Source organism: Ammodytes marinus (assembly GCF_949987685.1).
Source record: "Ammodytes marinus genome assembly, chromosome: 17".
NCBI classification, from domain to species: domain Eukaryota; kingdom Metazoa; phylum Chordata; class Actinopteri; order Uranoscopiformes; family Ammodytidae; genus Ammodytes; species Ammodytes marinus.
The window spans coordinates 16,183,808-16,201,311 of NC_137221.1; the positions used below are offsets into that span (position 1 = coordinate 16,183,808).

Below are 17,504 nucleotides of genomic sequence, written 5' to 3' on the forward strand. Positions count from 1 at the left end.
CAGCTAGAGGCTACAGCTAGTAATAACCTTGAGTCAAGATCTCTCTTTCTCTCTGCCACCGTCTCTATAACTAATACATATCCACCATTTTTTAGGAAACTGGAGAAAGTGTGCTTCCAATACCTCAGGGACTCCATGGCTGTCCAGAATGCTAAAATACTATTATTTATTTATTTAAGGCAATGTGCAGGCTAAAGAGAGAGCAGTCTAGGAGGCTGCTTGTATAAATTAAATTCCGACCTTTAAATTTATATCTCCAGGAGTACAGGTAACAGAAACAGTTATTCAATGATTTACTCTAACCCACCTTCGTTTTTCGGCACTAGAAATAAATAGTATGTAGCCTATGTATCAATGACAGTTTTGCATACTGAATTTTTCTTGCCTGTGTTTTTATTTTTACCTGCCCAGAAATTGACCAAGGCAGCTGTGGAGATCCTGGAATCCCAGCTTATGGCAAACGGGAGGGGGCGGGTTTCCGTCACGGGGACAGGCTCTACTTTGAGTGTCTTCCTGCCTTTGAGCTGGTGGGGAAGAAAAACATCACCTGTCAGAAGAACAACCAGTGGTCGGCTAAGAAACCTAGTTGTGTTTGTAAGTTGTCGCATGCCTTATGTTATTCAAATTGCATAAATACACCACATACTGTACACACACACACACACTCACAGTGGGGTTATAAATATGTATGATTGTGCAAATGAGCACTGGGAGGGCTGCATAATAAATGGTCAGATTATCCCCACAGTTTGCATAGCAGAGGCCATGGATTTTGAAATAACAGGAGAGCTTATTGGTGAAATGACGCCATGGAAGACAGACGAAAAGACTGAGAGAGCAAGAGGGTGAGGGGAAAGGGAAAAGAGAGATGACTAAGCAGATACCGTGCCCACTGCTGAATTATTGATAAGATAATAGGGTGGACAAAACACTGCAGTATCTAGATAAACAGCAGGTATGAATGACAGTGAGGTTGCTAGCAAGGAGTCATTTTAGCCACACAACACTGTTATACAATTTCAGTCATGCTTGCAGACACATTACAGAATGCTTGTATAGTTGTCTTTATTTCAGACCTTTCTCTCTCTCTCTCTCTCTATCTTTCTCTCTCTCTCTCTCTTTATTGCCTTTTGTCAAAACGACACTAATTTAAACTGACTGACTGTTTGTTACTGTTGCTACCTCGGGAATTTACTGACTGCAATTAGGTAGGCATGCGTTAGCTAACAGTTTAGTTAAAGAAGTAATGAAAGGATGAAGTTACAAACTAATCACACATGGATGCAAAACTAGGTGTACACTTAAGATAAACTCTTCTTGACAGTGCAACAGTTAAAAAGGAGAAGCCCTGTCATTTCTCAATTGAGACTGAGGTTGAACATATTATTATTCAACATTGCTCCTGCACTGCTGGGTAAACATTTGACCATGATTAGTTTCATATTTAAAAGACAATCTTAGCTGCATATCATAGGAGGCGTTTTCCCACAACTGGGACTATGTAAAGGTCCTATGCACATTTTAATATCTATATAATCCGCATTTGGAAAAGAAAGTAGTACAGCAAGTTTTGTATAAGTTACCAAGGCTCAAGTATGTACCTATGTAGCGATGCCAGACCACCATGAACTAAGCAGAGAAGGCCACATCTGCCATGTAACATGGTATGTTGAAGGTATTGTGCTGCTTTCCTCTAAGCAACTTGAATCAAGAGGCAGCCTTGAACGGGATTCAGGGAGGAAGATGAGGCCATTTTTTATTTTTATTCTCAACACATTCCTTTCAGCTTGACATTGATTGGAGGCAATGATTTCTCTGGTCACATTTCAACTTTTGTGAGGCAAGGTTCACAATTTCATTCCACAGGGCTTACTAAAACAATTTATTATGTCTTGTGGGTTCATATTATTGCTGCTACAATAAGCCACAAACACCTTTTTGTTATATGCTGTTATTGGCAACTGTCATTAACTTTAGACTAAACTTTTATTTCCATTACAATCAATCACTCCCTTGTAAAATCAAAGGTTACTTTCAGTGTATACGTATATGTGCTTTTGCTGCAAGGCAACACATTGGTGGTTATGGTGCCGTATTTTTGAAATATAACTTCCCCTCCGGCCTGTTAGATGGTTTAAGTATGTGGGATGTGAAGGGGATTTTTACAGGTTCAATAAAATGTATCAAATCATATTGTGTTGTAGTCAGTGGAGGTAAATTGAATTTCCGCCATGTTTTGCAGCCTCCTAAACAACACTAATTTGATGTTACTTTTTGTTTTGTTTGTTTTGTCTTTCTTTATCTCTTTATCCCTCCTGCAGTTTCCTGCTTCTTCAATTTTACCACTCCATCCGGGGTGCTGCTCTCTCCCAACTACCCTCAGGAGTACGGCAACAATATGCATTGTGTATGGCTGATCATCTCCAATCCTGAGAGCCGGATTAATCTGGCTTTCAACGACCTCAGCATGGAGAAACAGTTTGACTTCCTTGCGATCAAGGATGGGGGAAAGGTACTATAGACTTCGAAGCTGTTTTCTTTTGAATCAATCTAAGTGCTACATCCTCAATTGACCTTCCTACTGAATCATTAACTCTCTGACTTATTTACGATTTTCCTTTATGCACGGAACCCGCAGGGTTTTAAAAACATTAAAACTGCATTGAATTTAATATCCTCAAAATTAGGCCTTTAAAGAATTGAATTTCCTTACAAAGGTCTACAATTGTTGAATTGCCCTTTCGTAGGATAAAACAAATACTGAACGTCAGAAACATGGTAAGGCCATGTAGAGGAGTTATGTGACAAACCAGCACTTTCTGATTTTGTATTTAAACCTTAAAATGTGTACATATTTTCTATTATATCCTTCCTACTTTTGCCTGTATGGCCGTGACGTTAGCATTACATTTTATTTAAAGTGGCATTAAAAATGTCTTACATTTTACTTGTGCATTCCTGGTGGTACCATATTTTAATATATGATTTTTTTGCCATCATAAAAAATGTTTTATCTGTTTTTGTCAGGCTGAGTCTCCTATCCTTGGTACGTTTTCTGGCGAAGTCCTGCCTCCTTCCATAACAACAAGTGCCCACGTGGCCCGACTGGAGTTCCTGACTGACCACACCTACACTGACAGAGGTTTTAACATCACTTTTACAAGTGAGTATTGAACCCTGCCGTACTTCCAAAGAGATACAAAGGGAAGTCTTTGAAGCTTATCACAAAAGCCCACCCCTGGCTGGATGTTTTGTATTCTAGATAGTTTGTGCATGTGTACTGTATGTGTGTCTTTCATTGTATTTGTGCATGCAATAGGCCTCATGGATCATCCACCATATCTATGTGACTCCCTCCCACAGACTGCATTAAACCCTTCCACCCTGCATTCTCGCATTCTTTGCACACCTAGTGTCGCATCGAGAAATGACAAAAACCCTCTTTATTCTCTAAATAGAGACTTGACATCTAAATAAAACCCAAACAAAGATGCAGCATCTTTACCTGACGGATACATTTCAGCAGTGCTCATTATATTCTATTCTGGGTATAGCTGCTGACTTCTGAGGAAATTCCAGATGGGTTTTATACTCTGATGCAGAACACATTGACTCCATGCTAGTAAACCCATTTCATGGCTACAGTGTACCGTGAGGGTTTGGCAGCAGAATTTTTGCATTCATTGCATATCCACTATTGTGTAATGAGCCTGATCTCTAGATTCTTCCACATCCCTACATAAATATCTCTCAACCTAACCCTATAGAGCCACAAAGCTATTTCATAGACAGTTAAGGAGCCGTTGGGAGGTTTGTCTCAATAACAGTTGGCACTGAAATTAGGTGCAGTGACTCACTTTTATGCAAGCGATAAAATGTAATTCTTTACTTTTACTGTTCGTGCTTTCATATGCAGGACACCAAAAATACTGTTTTCAGACAAGAAAACTATTTAGTATATATTACACTACAATGACAACAGACATCAAAACAGTTTGCACTTAGCATCATAGATATTATGTTGCAGCAGATTAAAAAAAGTAAATTATTGATTAATTATAAAACATTTAAAATTTGACCTCACAAATCCGAAAAATGTCATTGACCAAGTTTACTGTGTTTCTGGTCTGTATATTTACAGTATACTTAGTCAGAAGACCTTTCCTGTAATCTGTTTCTATTTCTTAAAACAATTTGCGCTGTAGCTAAAATAACATACCTCAGCCTGTCAAGAACACTTTTGGGAACTGGCTCTAGCTCATTTGCAGACATGTCGACAACAACCCAACCCAGGTGCCTCTGCAAAGCCACAATGTGGAAAACACATGCCGACTAATGCACTAATTAGCAAGTGAGATGAGTAAATAAATAACCAAGGCAGCGTGCTGAATTAATGTCAAGAACAGTTAATTGAAGATGACGGTTAGTTCCTGAGAACAATGTCATTTAACTGCAGGACTGTTTTGGGGGGGCTGTGGTGGCTGAGCGTACAACTTCCATCATTCATGTTAATTAAGGACATGCCAAACTGTATTGAGGGGATTTTTGGCACGTTAATAAATAAGATGATCGTGATGGATGAGGTGTGGCGGGCACTCTGTTTGGGTCCAATGGATACAGCAGAGAGATTCATCAACACCTACAAGTGTCACCTAGCCGCTAGTGTGTACAAGAGTGAGAGCGAGAGAGTAAGTGAGAGAGATAGCGGCGCAGGTGATGTATTTGTTTACATGCCTTGTTCCAGGGTTATACCTCTTATTGTGCGACTGCGTTTCTTTGTGGTCCTTCTAACTGGTTCCTACTTGAAGTTCCATTGAGAGGCCTGATAGATAGAGAAATATGTTTATGTGCATCCTCAAAACTTTGTTTGGTAACTCCACCTGTTATTGGGCAGTGTCATCTGGTGCTGATTATGTGCATACTCTTTGCCACAATCTTGAATCACTGCAGCATGGATAATCAATGTTACGCACTAAGTGAAATAAATTCCTTATAGTTAAATGCTTCCGTGGCTAAATGCTGACAGTAGAAAAAAAAGGAATTAAAGTTTTTGGCAATAAACCTGGGTAATTATTTTACAATCTCCATGGAAATTAGCATCATTGCACAGAAAATGCAATTTGTGAAAGACCATCAGACAAACAGCGGATCTCTTCTTGTTTTTATTTTGTTTTCAACATTTACTTTTTCTGAGGAAAGCCTTTTTGTCAAACAAAGGGTTTTCATACGTATGTGACAGAGGGCAGTGATGAGTGACTTAAAAAAAAAAAAAAAAAAAAACATTTTTCTCCCTTAACATTAAACACTGAGTCTTCACATTAACCTGATCTCTTCTCTGCATTTCCAATAGCATTTCGTCACAACGAGTGCCCAGACCCGGGTGTGCCAGTTAATGGGAAGCGCTTTGGTGAGAGCCTTCAGCTGGGCAGTTCCATCTCATTCCTGTGTGAAGAGGGCTTCGTTAAGACACACGGATCGCAAACCATCTCTTGCATTCTCAAGGACGGCAACGTTGTGTGGGATAATGCAGTTCCCCGCTGTGAGGGTGAGTGAAGGACTGACAACTTCTGACAACAAGTTCTCCTAAGATTGTAATTAAACCTAAACATTGTTTAGCTAAACCCTCAAACAAATGTTCTGATCATTAGATATCATTAGATGAAGGCTTTGCAGTCTAGCACCTCATTAGCCCATTAGATGCCCACTCTCTACATTTATATACAACTGCTATAAACCGATTGAATAGTAGTATGTTTATTTTAATGTTCACTCCAACTGATAATGCAGCATAACTGCATTTCTTAATTGTAAAGAGATTATTTCTTCTGCACACTAAAATAGTGAATGGATTGTTATTGATAAAAAGGGAAGCTCATACATCCTAAAATGGATTTTCTGCTTCCTCTAGGTTGTATTAATTCAATTTAGTTTGTAATTATAATTATACAGATACGATTAATTAAAATCAATAATGTCATCAATTTCACTGTTAGGGATGACTAAGATCTGACTAAAGGGTAGTGATTGCTGGTGATGATACAGCAGCTTCTTTTTCTTTCGAGTATGTGATGCTGTGCTTACCTTTTGTATGCCTAAGCATCCATTCACTCCATTCTGACTCAGTATTCAGTAATCAATAATCTAAATATCTCTTGTCCAGTAAACAAGAAAAGGCTAGTTTAGCTAAGATAAAGCTAGGTATTTTAACCAGCGGAGGTTCTTGGACACCAGCAGAGTTGGATATTGAACGGTGACATGGCTAGGACTGTAAGGGGGTCTTATCAGGTTCACTCGTTGTGATAGGCAAAGGAGAAAACCATTATTAAAACATGTCACTTACCCCTGTGCGCCACAGCAGCTCTGTATTCCTCTGAGACTATCTATCATACCCCTTGTGTTTGTAGCGTAATGCGTTTTATAGATGTCCTTCAGTATGCTGAGTTGGCTGATTAAATCATTCCACTTCAAAGGGAGCACAGAGCTGGCACTGTAACTAAGCCCTGCACTGTGTCTGTGTGTTCTGGGTAAGGATAGGCAGTTAAGGAGATACACAGCAGTTACAGTGATGAGGGTATGGGAGAGGGGTTGATTGACTTAGAGTGTCTTATGTGCTAGCGATCAAAGATGCTCTGTTTCTCTGTTTGATGGGGAAGACAGGCACCTCTGTAGGAGGAAAGAAAATGGTTAACCTTGAAGTGAGCCATCTCCAATTTGCATTAGATAGACCCCTGGCAGTAAAAGAAATGGGATGAGCCCCGACTGATACATGAGATCATATATGGACATTGTCATACATCAGCTGGTAAAGACATGCATAATTCAACCTCTATCTGCTCTCTCTTTCTCTCCCTCTGTCTATTTCTCTCTCTCTATCTCTATTTCTCTGTTAGCCCCATGTGGGGGGGATCTGAAGGCTTCCAGTGGGATCATCCTCTCCCCTGGCTGGCCAGAACTCTATAAGGAGGCCCTTAACTGTGAATGGATCATCGAGGCTCCTCCGGGCTACCCTATCAAGATCATCTTCGACAAGTGAGTCGCCCAGATAGTAAATGCAATGGTGTCGGTTAAAAAAAAGAAAAGAAATGTCATCAGAGGATTTTTTTTTTGTTGGTTTTATTTCCTCACAATTTGTGCTCACATGTGTATCACTGCTGTCTTTCGCTTCGTTAAATCTCTTCGTCTGTCTTCCCATTCTGGCAGTAACGCAGTAGATCAAATGCAACATCAACATACACCCCCAACTGGGCTTGTACACTATGTTTTACCTACTTGGCACTCACAAGTGTGCGTTTGATCCTTCCATTTGATATCCAATCCCTGAAAATCCACTGCTATCGTTACAGTTCATACATTAGACCTGCAAGTGTATGTAATGTGAGTGTAATCGTAAATGGTATGTCAAGGAGAACCATAGTGACGGTAGACGAGGTAATTTGTCCTGACGGTTGAGAGAGACAGAGAGAAAGAGAGAGATAGAGAGAGAGAGAGAGAGAGAGAGAGAGAGAGAGAGAGAGAGAGAGAGAGAGAGAGAGAGAGAGAGAGACGTATAAAGTCATAGGATCAAACGCTACATTCGCTGATCTCATCCTCGACACTGCCACCACAGCACGCCATGCAAAATTAATACATCATAAATGTTTGTTGCTCTTTAATTTTTTTTGTAACATCAATAAAAGATCAAAAACTGCTTCATTTAGATTACTTGATTTTTAATCTAAGCAATTTATTCATGGCTTTGAAGATGAAGTGGCTCTGGCAACAAAGATGGAAACACACAACGGGCTTACACACACACACACACACACACACACACACACACACACACACACACACACACACACACACACACACACACCCGCACTCACACATTCTACACAGATGCATTCACAGAAGCATGCCATGTGTCTTATACCTTTCAGAAAATGTTTCATGGTGTTGGTTCAAAGTTAAATATGCTTTACTGCTGATATAAAGATATTCATACTGTTATTGTCTATCCAAGCAATTCAAGCAATCTCTTCATCAGTTTGCATGGCATTTTAATTGAGGCCAAATCTCCATCATACATTTTTGGACATATACACCCTTCACATTTTGACATGTGCCAAGACCCTTAAAATTCTAGTTGATAATGTATACAGATTAAGCGGTGCATATTTCCAAACAAGTTTGCTAAAACAACATACTGAGGGTCTGGGGGCCCTTGGCAGTTGTATGTAGTCCAGCCTTGCATTCATCATACTGAAAACCTGACCCAGCACTGGAGCTGATGAGAATTTCCCACTAAATCTGATACTATCTTACAAAGTGTATCTTCTGTACTAGTACTAGTATGTGGCTTAATGTTATCTAAAGCACATTACAAATACTGTGTTTTATCTTTTTATTTGAAGCAATAAAAACCTTCTTTGTTTTCAGGTTTCGCACAGAGGTCAACTATGATGTCCTTGAGGTGCGCGATGGAAGATTTCCCTCCTCCCCTCTGATTGGTAGCTATCAGGGCACCCAGGTTCCCCAGTTCCTCATCAGCACCTCCAGCTTCCTGTTTCTCCTCTTCTCAACTGACAAGAGCCATTCGGACATTGGCTTCCGCATACGCTATGAAAGTAAGGGCTTAGAGCTTGTCAAAACATTTAAGAAACCACTCCAAATATTCAGTGTCTCACGTTATACTATTTATAGGCATATGTTTGAGTAAAATGAACATTTTGAATTTATTCTAACAAACTACGGACAACATTTCTACCAAATTCCCCCCTCAAATATTGTCATTAAGAGCATTTCCATTAAGTAATGTAGAGATAAAGATTCAAGATTCTCTTCATTTTTTCCAGAGCTGTATATGCTGTGAAGGTAGGGTTGATTCACCCATTCGCCACAGACAGCTATATAAATAAATGTGTTACATTGTAGATTAAACAAATCAGAGAACACAGCCATAACCCTTGTTTACCTGACTAGTTAAAACTATGTCTTAGTTGTAAATACAATGTCTGTGTGCTCTCAATTTCACGATGAAACTGCACATTAAAACACCTATAATTAAAACAATAATAATAGGTTGAGATTGTTCTGGCAGATATCTCTGATTTGACACACATTGATATGTACAACATTTCACACACACACTTGTCACATGCATCTACACATGAGCACACACGCTCTTCACTTACTCTCTAAAATTCACCTCTCACGACAGTGCTAAAATATTTCTACCTGTATGACTCACTGTAGGGGAACCTTTTGCACACTCTCTGTGGTAAATCTCAGCAAGGCTTCAATAATTCATTATGAGTGCTACCTTGGCAGGAAATATGCAAGATGGACTGGGAAAGAGTGCTGAAGCTCATTGGTTTATTTCTGTTGAAAAAGGCATGTTCAAGTTAATTATTTATTGGGATTGCCTTAGAAAAACAAAAAATGTTTTTAACATTTCTTGACCTGCAATTGACCCTTTACATTTAGGATATAATGCCAAGACGCTGCAAGCAGGTGTATTTTAGCTTTCTTTGATCGTGTGTTGCTTTTTTTCCCTCTTATTGTTTGTCCCCGTCCTCTGCAGCCCTGCAGTTACAGTCGGATCACTGTGTGGACCCTGGTATACCTGTCAACGGACAGCGACACGGCAATGACTTCTACGTGGGCGCTTTGGTGACATTTAGCTGTGAGGCAGGGTACACACTCAGTGACACGGAGCCATTAGAATGTGAACCCAATTTTCAGTGGAGCCGCCCCCTGCCTAGCTGTGATGGTACGTTCCATAATATTGACCTAGAAAATGAATAGTCTCCTGACATATCTCTCAACCTATTCATAAACGGGACCGAAGCTAAATTCATTGTTGTGTGTCGTTCCAGACGAGAAATCGTTTTGAGCACATTTCTTCATATTTAGATTGATACATTTTTTTCTGAGTTTTTATAAAATCCATAGATGATAATGTTTCTTTCGACAACTCTTATAAGACTTTAAAAGTTTCTACCTCGTTTCATCATAAATGTTTTATATGTATGCGGTGATCTTACCCTTTGATGCTTCCCTTTTCCTCATCTGTAAATGCTTTTATATTTAAGGACAATATTGATTTCTGCCTACTCTGTAATGATATTGATGATACCACTTTTTCCTGCTGTCTTGAAGGGCACCTCTTGTAAAATGTATTTTACCGCTTTGTAAATGCTGACCAGTTTGGCTGTTTTGGGGCTCGGAAATTTAATTTCTGTCTTTTTCCACTTTGTTCTGCCTTTTTTGAATTTGCCTGTCATCTCTGCTCTCATTTCTCTCCTTCATCTATTCCCCTCTCTTTCCATTCACCCTTTTTCCTCTAGCATTGTGCGGAGGTTATATCCAGGGAAACTTTGGCACCATCCTGTCCCCTGGCTTCCCAGACTTTTACCCGCACAACCTGAACTGCACATGGATAATCGAGACCTCCCATGGCAAAGGTTAGCAGACAAACTCAGTGTCAACACACGCACCAGTCAAATTCAATTTCCCATACAATGTAATTTCCCCCTACTGAGTGGCCTTTTTATTTTGCCCATGTCATTGTACCACTGGTGCGCTCAGAGGCTGGCCTAAGGTTACAGCGCCATGGGACGGCTTTCCAGTCATGTCACCTTTGGTAGAGCGCTCACGAAAAATTGATACAGCCTTATTTGAGAACACTCTCTCTGCGTGGGTGTAATATCTTTGATAAGTAGTAGGGGAAGAACACAGGGAATTGTCTGTTTGCGTTATGAATTGAATATTCATAATGTGTCTTACACAAATCCAAATAATCCAGCTTGTCTGCGGTGAACATATTAAGTTGTTATTCCTTAATTAATTGCAAATTCCATCTGACAGGAATGTTTTTTTTTTGACGGATAGATTTTGGTAAAACCAAGACTTCCAGTGTACTTATGCAACAGAAAATAAAAAAAGTAGCATGAACAACACATTTTAAAAATGGGTCTTTCTTCCTCTCTAATACAGGTGTCCAGTTCGCGTTCCACACTTTCCACCTTGAGAGCCCCCACGACCATTTGTTGGTGACAGAGAATGGCAGCTTCTCAGAGCCCTTGTGGAGACTGACGGGATCCACACTGCCTTCGCCTCTCAGCGCAGGCCTCTTTGGAAACTACACAGCTCAGATCCGCTTCTTGTCTGACTTCTCCGTTTCCTACGAGGGATTCAACATCACTTTCTCAGGTAAGGATCGATTGAATTGTTCAAAAACACTGAGAGATGAAAAGATGGATATCTGAAATTGTTGCTTCCAGTAAACGAGTCAAGCTATGTTGACTAGGTTGTTTGCACAGGCAGTGACACTTAGGAGTCAGCCATCATTAGCAAAAAGAAAATAATAATCAAAATATCTGTCCTAGAACTATGTCATTACAGCCACTCCAGAGTGAATAATGAAATAGTTAACATCACGAGACTAGATTAATTTTAAATGAATCAATTAGGAAAGAGCACAGATGGCCCTTTACCTACTGAGAACATAATTTCAACTCCCTTTGCTCTCACCGGCTCCTTTGATTTGAATACCAAGACACAGTGAAACGAGTGTTACAACATCTAATAGGCTATCACTGAAACGTGACAAGGTATTTAGCTTTACAGGAAGGATTTACAGTTAAGACTGTATGGATTTAAACTAAATGAATTTAAGCATGGTTTTGCATCCCTGTTTATCAGTGTGTGTGTGTGGGGGGTGGGGGGTGGGCTTCCTTCTCAATTTGCCTTTTGAAAACACAACATGAATCTTAATGTCCATGAGTGTCCATAGAGTTCAATTTACATTTTGAGGGAAAAACTTTAAACTGGAATGTTACCCTAAAATAACAGAGCACAACAGATACACACACTAACACAATCGTTTAATGCATCTTTGAGCACAGCGTATTTCAAACTTTTTCTTTTTGCTCTCTTTCTGTTTTTTTCCAGAGTATGATTTGGAGCCTTGCGAGGATCCTGGAATCCCACCCTACAGTACCAGAAAAGGCCTGCAATATGGAGTTGGCGACGCCCTGATCTTCTCCTGTTTCCCGGGTTACCGACTGGAGGGTCCGGCGAGGGTGATTTGCTTAGGGGGCAGGAGGCGGGTTTGGAGCTCCCCTCTGCCAAGGTGTGTTGGTAGGTGGTCACTTGCTTTATTTTGACTTTGGTCACTCCCCTTATATTCCCCTCACCATGCCATCTTACCACATTAGCCCTTTCATATACGCCCAGCCAATACAAAATGTGCTACACTGTCAGTCATGTTGGAAGACGAGACATTTCCGTTTCACTTTCACTCATTATCATCTCTCCATCCACCCACGTTGTGTCTTTTCATTGTGTATGCATAGGTTAATTATTGATATTGCTCTTTGCTAATACCTGGGGAATATGACAAGTCAAACTTTAAAGATATGTCAGTATTTTGACTTTACGATGTACCAAACCTTAAAAGCTGCCTTAGTTTGAAGGAAGTATAGTATACTAATGGTCCTTATGGGAGGTAAAGCACGTACCATGACAAAGATTAACCTACCTTTGGGAAACAACAGTGTGCTGCTTAGGTTATGTTTTGCTTTTTTTCCACTTTTGTTTCTAAACTTAGAAAGTCATTTGTGGGAGTTACGTTTTTGAAACGTTATTGGAAACAAGTACTTACATTTTTATTAAATGTCATTTGTTGAGGTCACGTGTTCTGTTTACCTAGGCTAATAATATCTGATTCGTTTCTAGAGGTAGAAAATAAATATACTAGTTTGTATCTTCTTTATTTTCTATTAATTTCTTCATGAATCCTAATCTATAAAGCTAAACAGTGATTACATTTTTTGTTATATTTTTTACACTTCTGGCAATCATATTCAGCCTAATTTTAAATCTAAATTATTCTCTGTGTAACTCTGTCTATCGGACTGACACTCCTTTCTACCCGCCTCACTGCATTCATGAAGTTGATGTTTTGGGGTATATTTGTGATTATTTGAATTATAGCAGCCATTTTCTGTATAAACTTTCTTTCACTATTTCCCTGATGTGATTCAGAAAAGGCCATTTTCAAATGGAGCTGCGATCACTGTTAATCATATTCAGATTGCATTGTTATAATGCCACTCAACATTCAGGTATAGTCACTGACCATATTCCGCTCCCCATTTAATTCAATTCCATTCAATCCAATGAACTTTATCTGTTAGACACTTTATTTGTTCAGAGCATCGGGGCGTGTACAGTTCACATATCTAGCACAATATACCACATACACATCACTTACTAGCAGTTAAAAAATGGTCAGTGCACGATACATTAAGAATAGGCAATACACATATTAAATATATAAATAAAACCACAATTCAGTGAGAAAGTGAAAAAGAATGTTGTTAGAAATGTATATAGGCTATATATAAATAAATAAATCAACTATTCATCACCTCTCCCATCATCCTTTGCATGTTAGCATTAATAAATACATTCTGAGTTTCAAGCATATAGCGATTGACATATCCTTTGCTCTCTCCCAACAACAACACCCTCCTTTCTCTCTCTCTCTCTCTCTCTCTCTCTCTCTCTCTCTCTCTCTCTCTCTCTCTCTGTCTGTCTGTCTCTCTGCTCCCTCTCTCTTTTTCTCTAGCTGAATGCGGCTCATCCGTGACTGGCATGCAAGGGGTGCTGCTCTCACCCAACTACCCCGGTTACTATGACAACAACCATGAGTGCATCTACTCCATCCAGACGCAGCCTGGCAAAGGCATCCAGCTACGCGCACGGGACTTCAGACTGGAGGAGGATGACATACTCAAAGTGAGGGGGTGGGGGGGCTTCATACCCTCCGTGTGTGTGTGTGTCTCTCTGTCTCTGTCTGTGTCTGTGTGTTTGTGTACTTGTTCAGGCATCTTTCCGAGAACCAATTTCAGTTTTTAAGCATCGGAATGAGGATATTTTTGGAAAGTGAGGATATTTTGCCTGGTCCTCACTTCTTCAAAGGCCTGTTTGAGGCTTCAGACTAGGTTAGAAGGTTAGAAGTAGGTTAGGGTGAGTGTGAGGGTTGGGGTTAGGCATTTAGATCCGATGGTTAAGGTTAGGATAAGGGGCTAGGGAATGCATTATGTACGTGTCCTCGCAAACATAGATATACAATAATGTGTGTGTGTGTTTGTGTTTGTGTGTACGCAAACCTGATCATTTTAATTCAGAAGCTTCCTCCCACTCTTTCCCTCTCCCTCTTTCCCTCTCAGGTCTTTGATGGCAGCAGTAATAAGGCTCGTCTGCTGGGGGTGTTTACAGGCAGTGAGATGCTAGACACAACGCTGAACTCCACCTCCAGCTCCATGTGGCTGGAGTTCGTCAGCAATGCGGATAACAACAGCAAAGGCTTTGAACTGCACTTCGTTAGTGAGTAACACTCCTACACACAAGCAGACACCAACCTTTCTTTTACATTTCATATTAAAAGGTGCACTATGCAGTTTCAGGGGAGGGGGGATTTATATTTATATCAGTTTCCAGAAGACATTTTCTATTTAATGAATTATTCTATTATCATAAATATATATTTTTTTAAGGAACCTGGAACCAAACGTAAGACTAGAATATATTTGTAAACACAACTCTGGGCCCTGTTGCTGTAAACACCAGTGGACAGTTACTTTTAAAGGAAGCTTTCTACCTTCGTATAGTGTTCCAGGGATCCACTTTTCCTGGGAGGAAATTTTGTTTATTCAGTTATGAGAATATACCTTAAAACAATGTCCACTTCTCTGACACACCCAAAGTTACAAGTCTCTCTCTCTCTCTCTCTCTCTCTCTCTCTCTCTCTCTCTCTCTCTCTCTCTCTCTCTCTCTCTCTCTCTCTCTCTCTTGCTCCAAGGCTTTGAGCTCGTCAAATGTGAGGATCCAGGTGTTCCCCAGTTTGGCTACAAGCGGGAGGATAAGGGTCATTTTGCAGGGAGCACTGTGTCGTACAGCTGTGACCCTGGCTACACCCTGAAAGGCCCCGAGGTGCTCACCTGCCTGAGGGGGGAAAGGAGGGCATGGGACAGCGCCCTCCCACTCTGTGTTGGTGAGTCAAGATGCTCATCGAAGGGCTTGGAGATGAAGTGCGCCGAAGCTGTTGTTAGCAGTATTTGCGCGTTTGCTTGTATGATTTTTGGTTTTGCTGAATAGGCCATTGTGTCTCACATTACATTGCATTATATTAGATCTGTTTACTTAACTCTCTACCGTCATACGGAAATTCTCGGATCCTTTGCTTTAGTAAAAATATTTAAACCATTGTGTATCAGTATTTAAACTATTCATTGAAATAGATAGAATACTATTTCATACCTATTATATTATTGGATGGTATTATGGTGCAGTTTAGTGTTACAGCTGTCCTAGTCCTAGCACACTTTTTTCTTGGATACTTGAAAACAATTAATCAAACTTAGTAAATACTAACTAGCTACACTTAATCAAACTCTCACAAAAATGTAGTGAAGTAAGAGTATAAGCCCAGTTAGGAGAACAGGCAGGATGTGTCTCTGACATCAGCCGAGGTGATTAAAATTATACTGCTTGGCTCCCGTTTCAAACCAAACTGACAGGTAATTTCATTTCAGGGTTCCATTGTTAACCATACAGCAGTTCTCTCAACACTTTTGTCTTTTCCCATGCCTCTTTCACTGCAGATGATAGCCTAACAGCCGGAGTGCATTTGGGAGCAGTTGAGGAACTGCTTCTGTTTGTAATGGTGTGATTATTTTCTACCAGCAGACACACACTGAACACAGAGCAGAAGGGAATATATATATATATATATATATATATATATATATATATATATATATATATATATATATATATATAGATAAGACATGTTGCTTAGCAATTTTTGCCTGTTTAAATAAAGGTTGATGATGATGATGATATCGAACATGGGCGGAAGGAGAATGCAAAAGTAAAAGTTTAGGGAGAGTTTATACCATGAAGGTTAGGGTTGTTTTATGGCTAACCTTACAGTATACAGTACATATTAATATCTAACTAAGACTTGCTTGTATCCTTTTATTTGCATACTTACGTGACATATACAATATAATCACACGTTGTCTTGTAGATAAGGCAATTTGAACAACCTTAAGGTTGAGAAAAAAAGAGAAGCAGAACCAGAGTATAGATTTTAGAAAGATTTGTCCTGAGACATACTGTAGATTGAAGGGACGAGAGTGGCTGAGAGAGTTGCTCTACCATGGCAGCACTGAGCAGTAGTTCTGTAGGTCATACGGCTAGAAGAAAGGGGTGGCTTTGTCTTACTGTGATAGATCACCTTCTCCCGGGCACGTTTTCTCCAACCAGAAAAACATGACAGATGGGAAAAAAAACTTGAAGTGAGGGACTAAAACCTCAGCAAAAGTGTTAAAGATGAGTTTTCTCACACTTTCACTCCTTTGCATTTTTTCTCTCCTTCCGAGACATAAGAAGCAAAAGCGACAATCAAAGCTAAGCATAAAGTCTATTTACGCTGTACAAGTGTATTGTTTTGTTGGTTTATGCTAGGGGCAGCAAAAATGATCAGAGGCCAGCTTAGAATGTAAATTGCATGGGGGAGATGGAGAAAAGTAGGTAAGGGGGACAAGGCGGGGAGTGTGGAGGGGTGGGGGTGGGGGGGGGGGGGGTAATTGCAAACATAGGGAAAGGTAGGTTTGTCAAATGGAAGTCTCGTCTATGGAATGAATCACAGCTCGTCACTGTCTGATGCCCTGCTTCCCTTTATGTGTCTGTGCTGTAATATGTTGGTTTAGTTGGCTCCTTTGTTGGTTACGTCCTTTTACCAGACTGCCTCTGTTTGTGTGTATCTTCCATGGTGCAGTTTTTCAATAGAGGGGTACACAAGCCACAGATGGTTTTCACAGCCATTGTTGTCACCGTCATCATCAGCCTGATTCCTCAATTTTCCTCCTGTTTGAAGGATCTATTTTCCTCTTAGGGGAAGGAAAAGAAACAACACTCATTTTGTCAGTTAAAGGCCTACTTCACCGGTTTGAATATGAAGGTGTATTGAATTCTGAGATCCTATGTAGTATAAATGTGCGAATTTTTTTTAAATCGGTTCATCCTAGCCTGAGAAAAGGCAGAAAGAGTGTTTTTTTTAACCCTATATTTCTCCTTCTCGTGACATCACAGAAAGAGAAATATAGGGTTAAAAAAAAACGTACTTTGTAAATATTACTGTGATGTCACAGTAAAAGACATCACAATAATATTTACAAAGTAAGTTTTTTTTAACCCTATATTTCTCTTTCTGTGATGTCACGAGAAGGAGAAATATAGGGTTAAAAAAAACACTCTTTCTGCCTTTTCTCAGGCTAGGATGAACCGATTTCAATTTTTTTCGCACATTTAAACTACATAGGATCTCAGAATTCAATACACCTTCATATTCAAACCGGTGAAGTAGGCCTTTAAGATGGCCTTGGAAATGTGTACAAAAATGTTGTTGGAGGACATTTCCCTTTTTTCATTCACTTCTTGGATATGGG

At 39.8% G+C, this 17,504-nt stretch overlaps 1 protein-coding gene across 1 annotated transcript in view; it reads left to right on the forward strand.

The window, feature by feature from the left end:
* The window catches only part of csmd2 (CUB and Sushi multiple domains 2), a gene marked incomplete at both ends in the record, with an annotated part of 232,602 nt that overhangs the window by 132,764 nt on the left and 82,334 nt on the right, over window positions 1-17,504 (forward strand). The window contains 13 exons of the mRNA XM_080045422.1: window positions 412-594; window positions 2,322-2,512; window positions 3,028-3,163; window positions 5,351-5,545; window positions 6,891-7,029; window positions 8,419-8,606; window positions 9,563-9,751; window positions 10,329-10,445; window positions 10,978-11,193; window positions 11,935-12,123; window positions 13,616-13,785; window positions 14,220-14,376; window positions 14,852-15,113. Of these exons, the coding sequence (XP_079901548.1) occupies window positions 412-594; window positions 2,322-2,512; window positions 3,028-3,163; window positions 5,351-5,545; window positions 6,891-7,029; window positions 8,419-8,606; window positions 9,563-9,751; window positions 10,329-10,445; window positions 10,978-11,193; window positions 11,935-12,123; window positions 13,616-13,785; window positions 14,220-14,376; window positions 14,852-15,113 (2,332 nt within the window). The remainder of the gene's footprint in view (window positions 1-411; window positions 595-2,321; window positions 2,513-3,027; window positions 3,164-5,350; window positions 5,546-6,890; window positions 7,030-8,418; window positions 8,607-9,562; window positions 9,752-10,328; window positions 10,446-10,977; window positions 11,194-11,934; window positions 12,124-13,615; window positions 13,786-14,219; window positions 14,377-14,851; window positions 15,114-17,504) is intronic.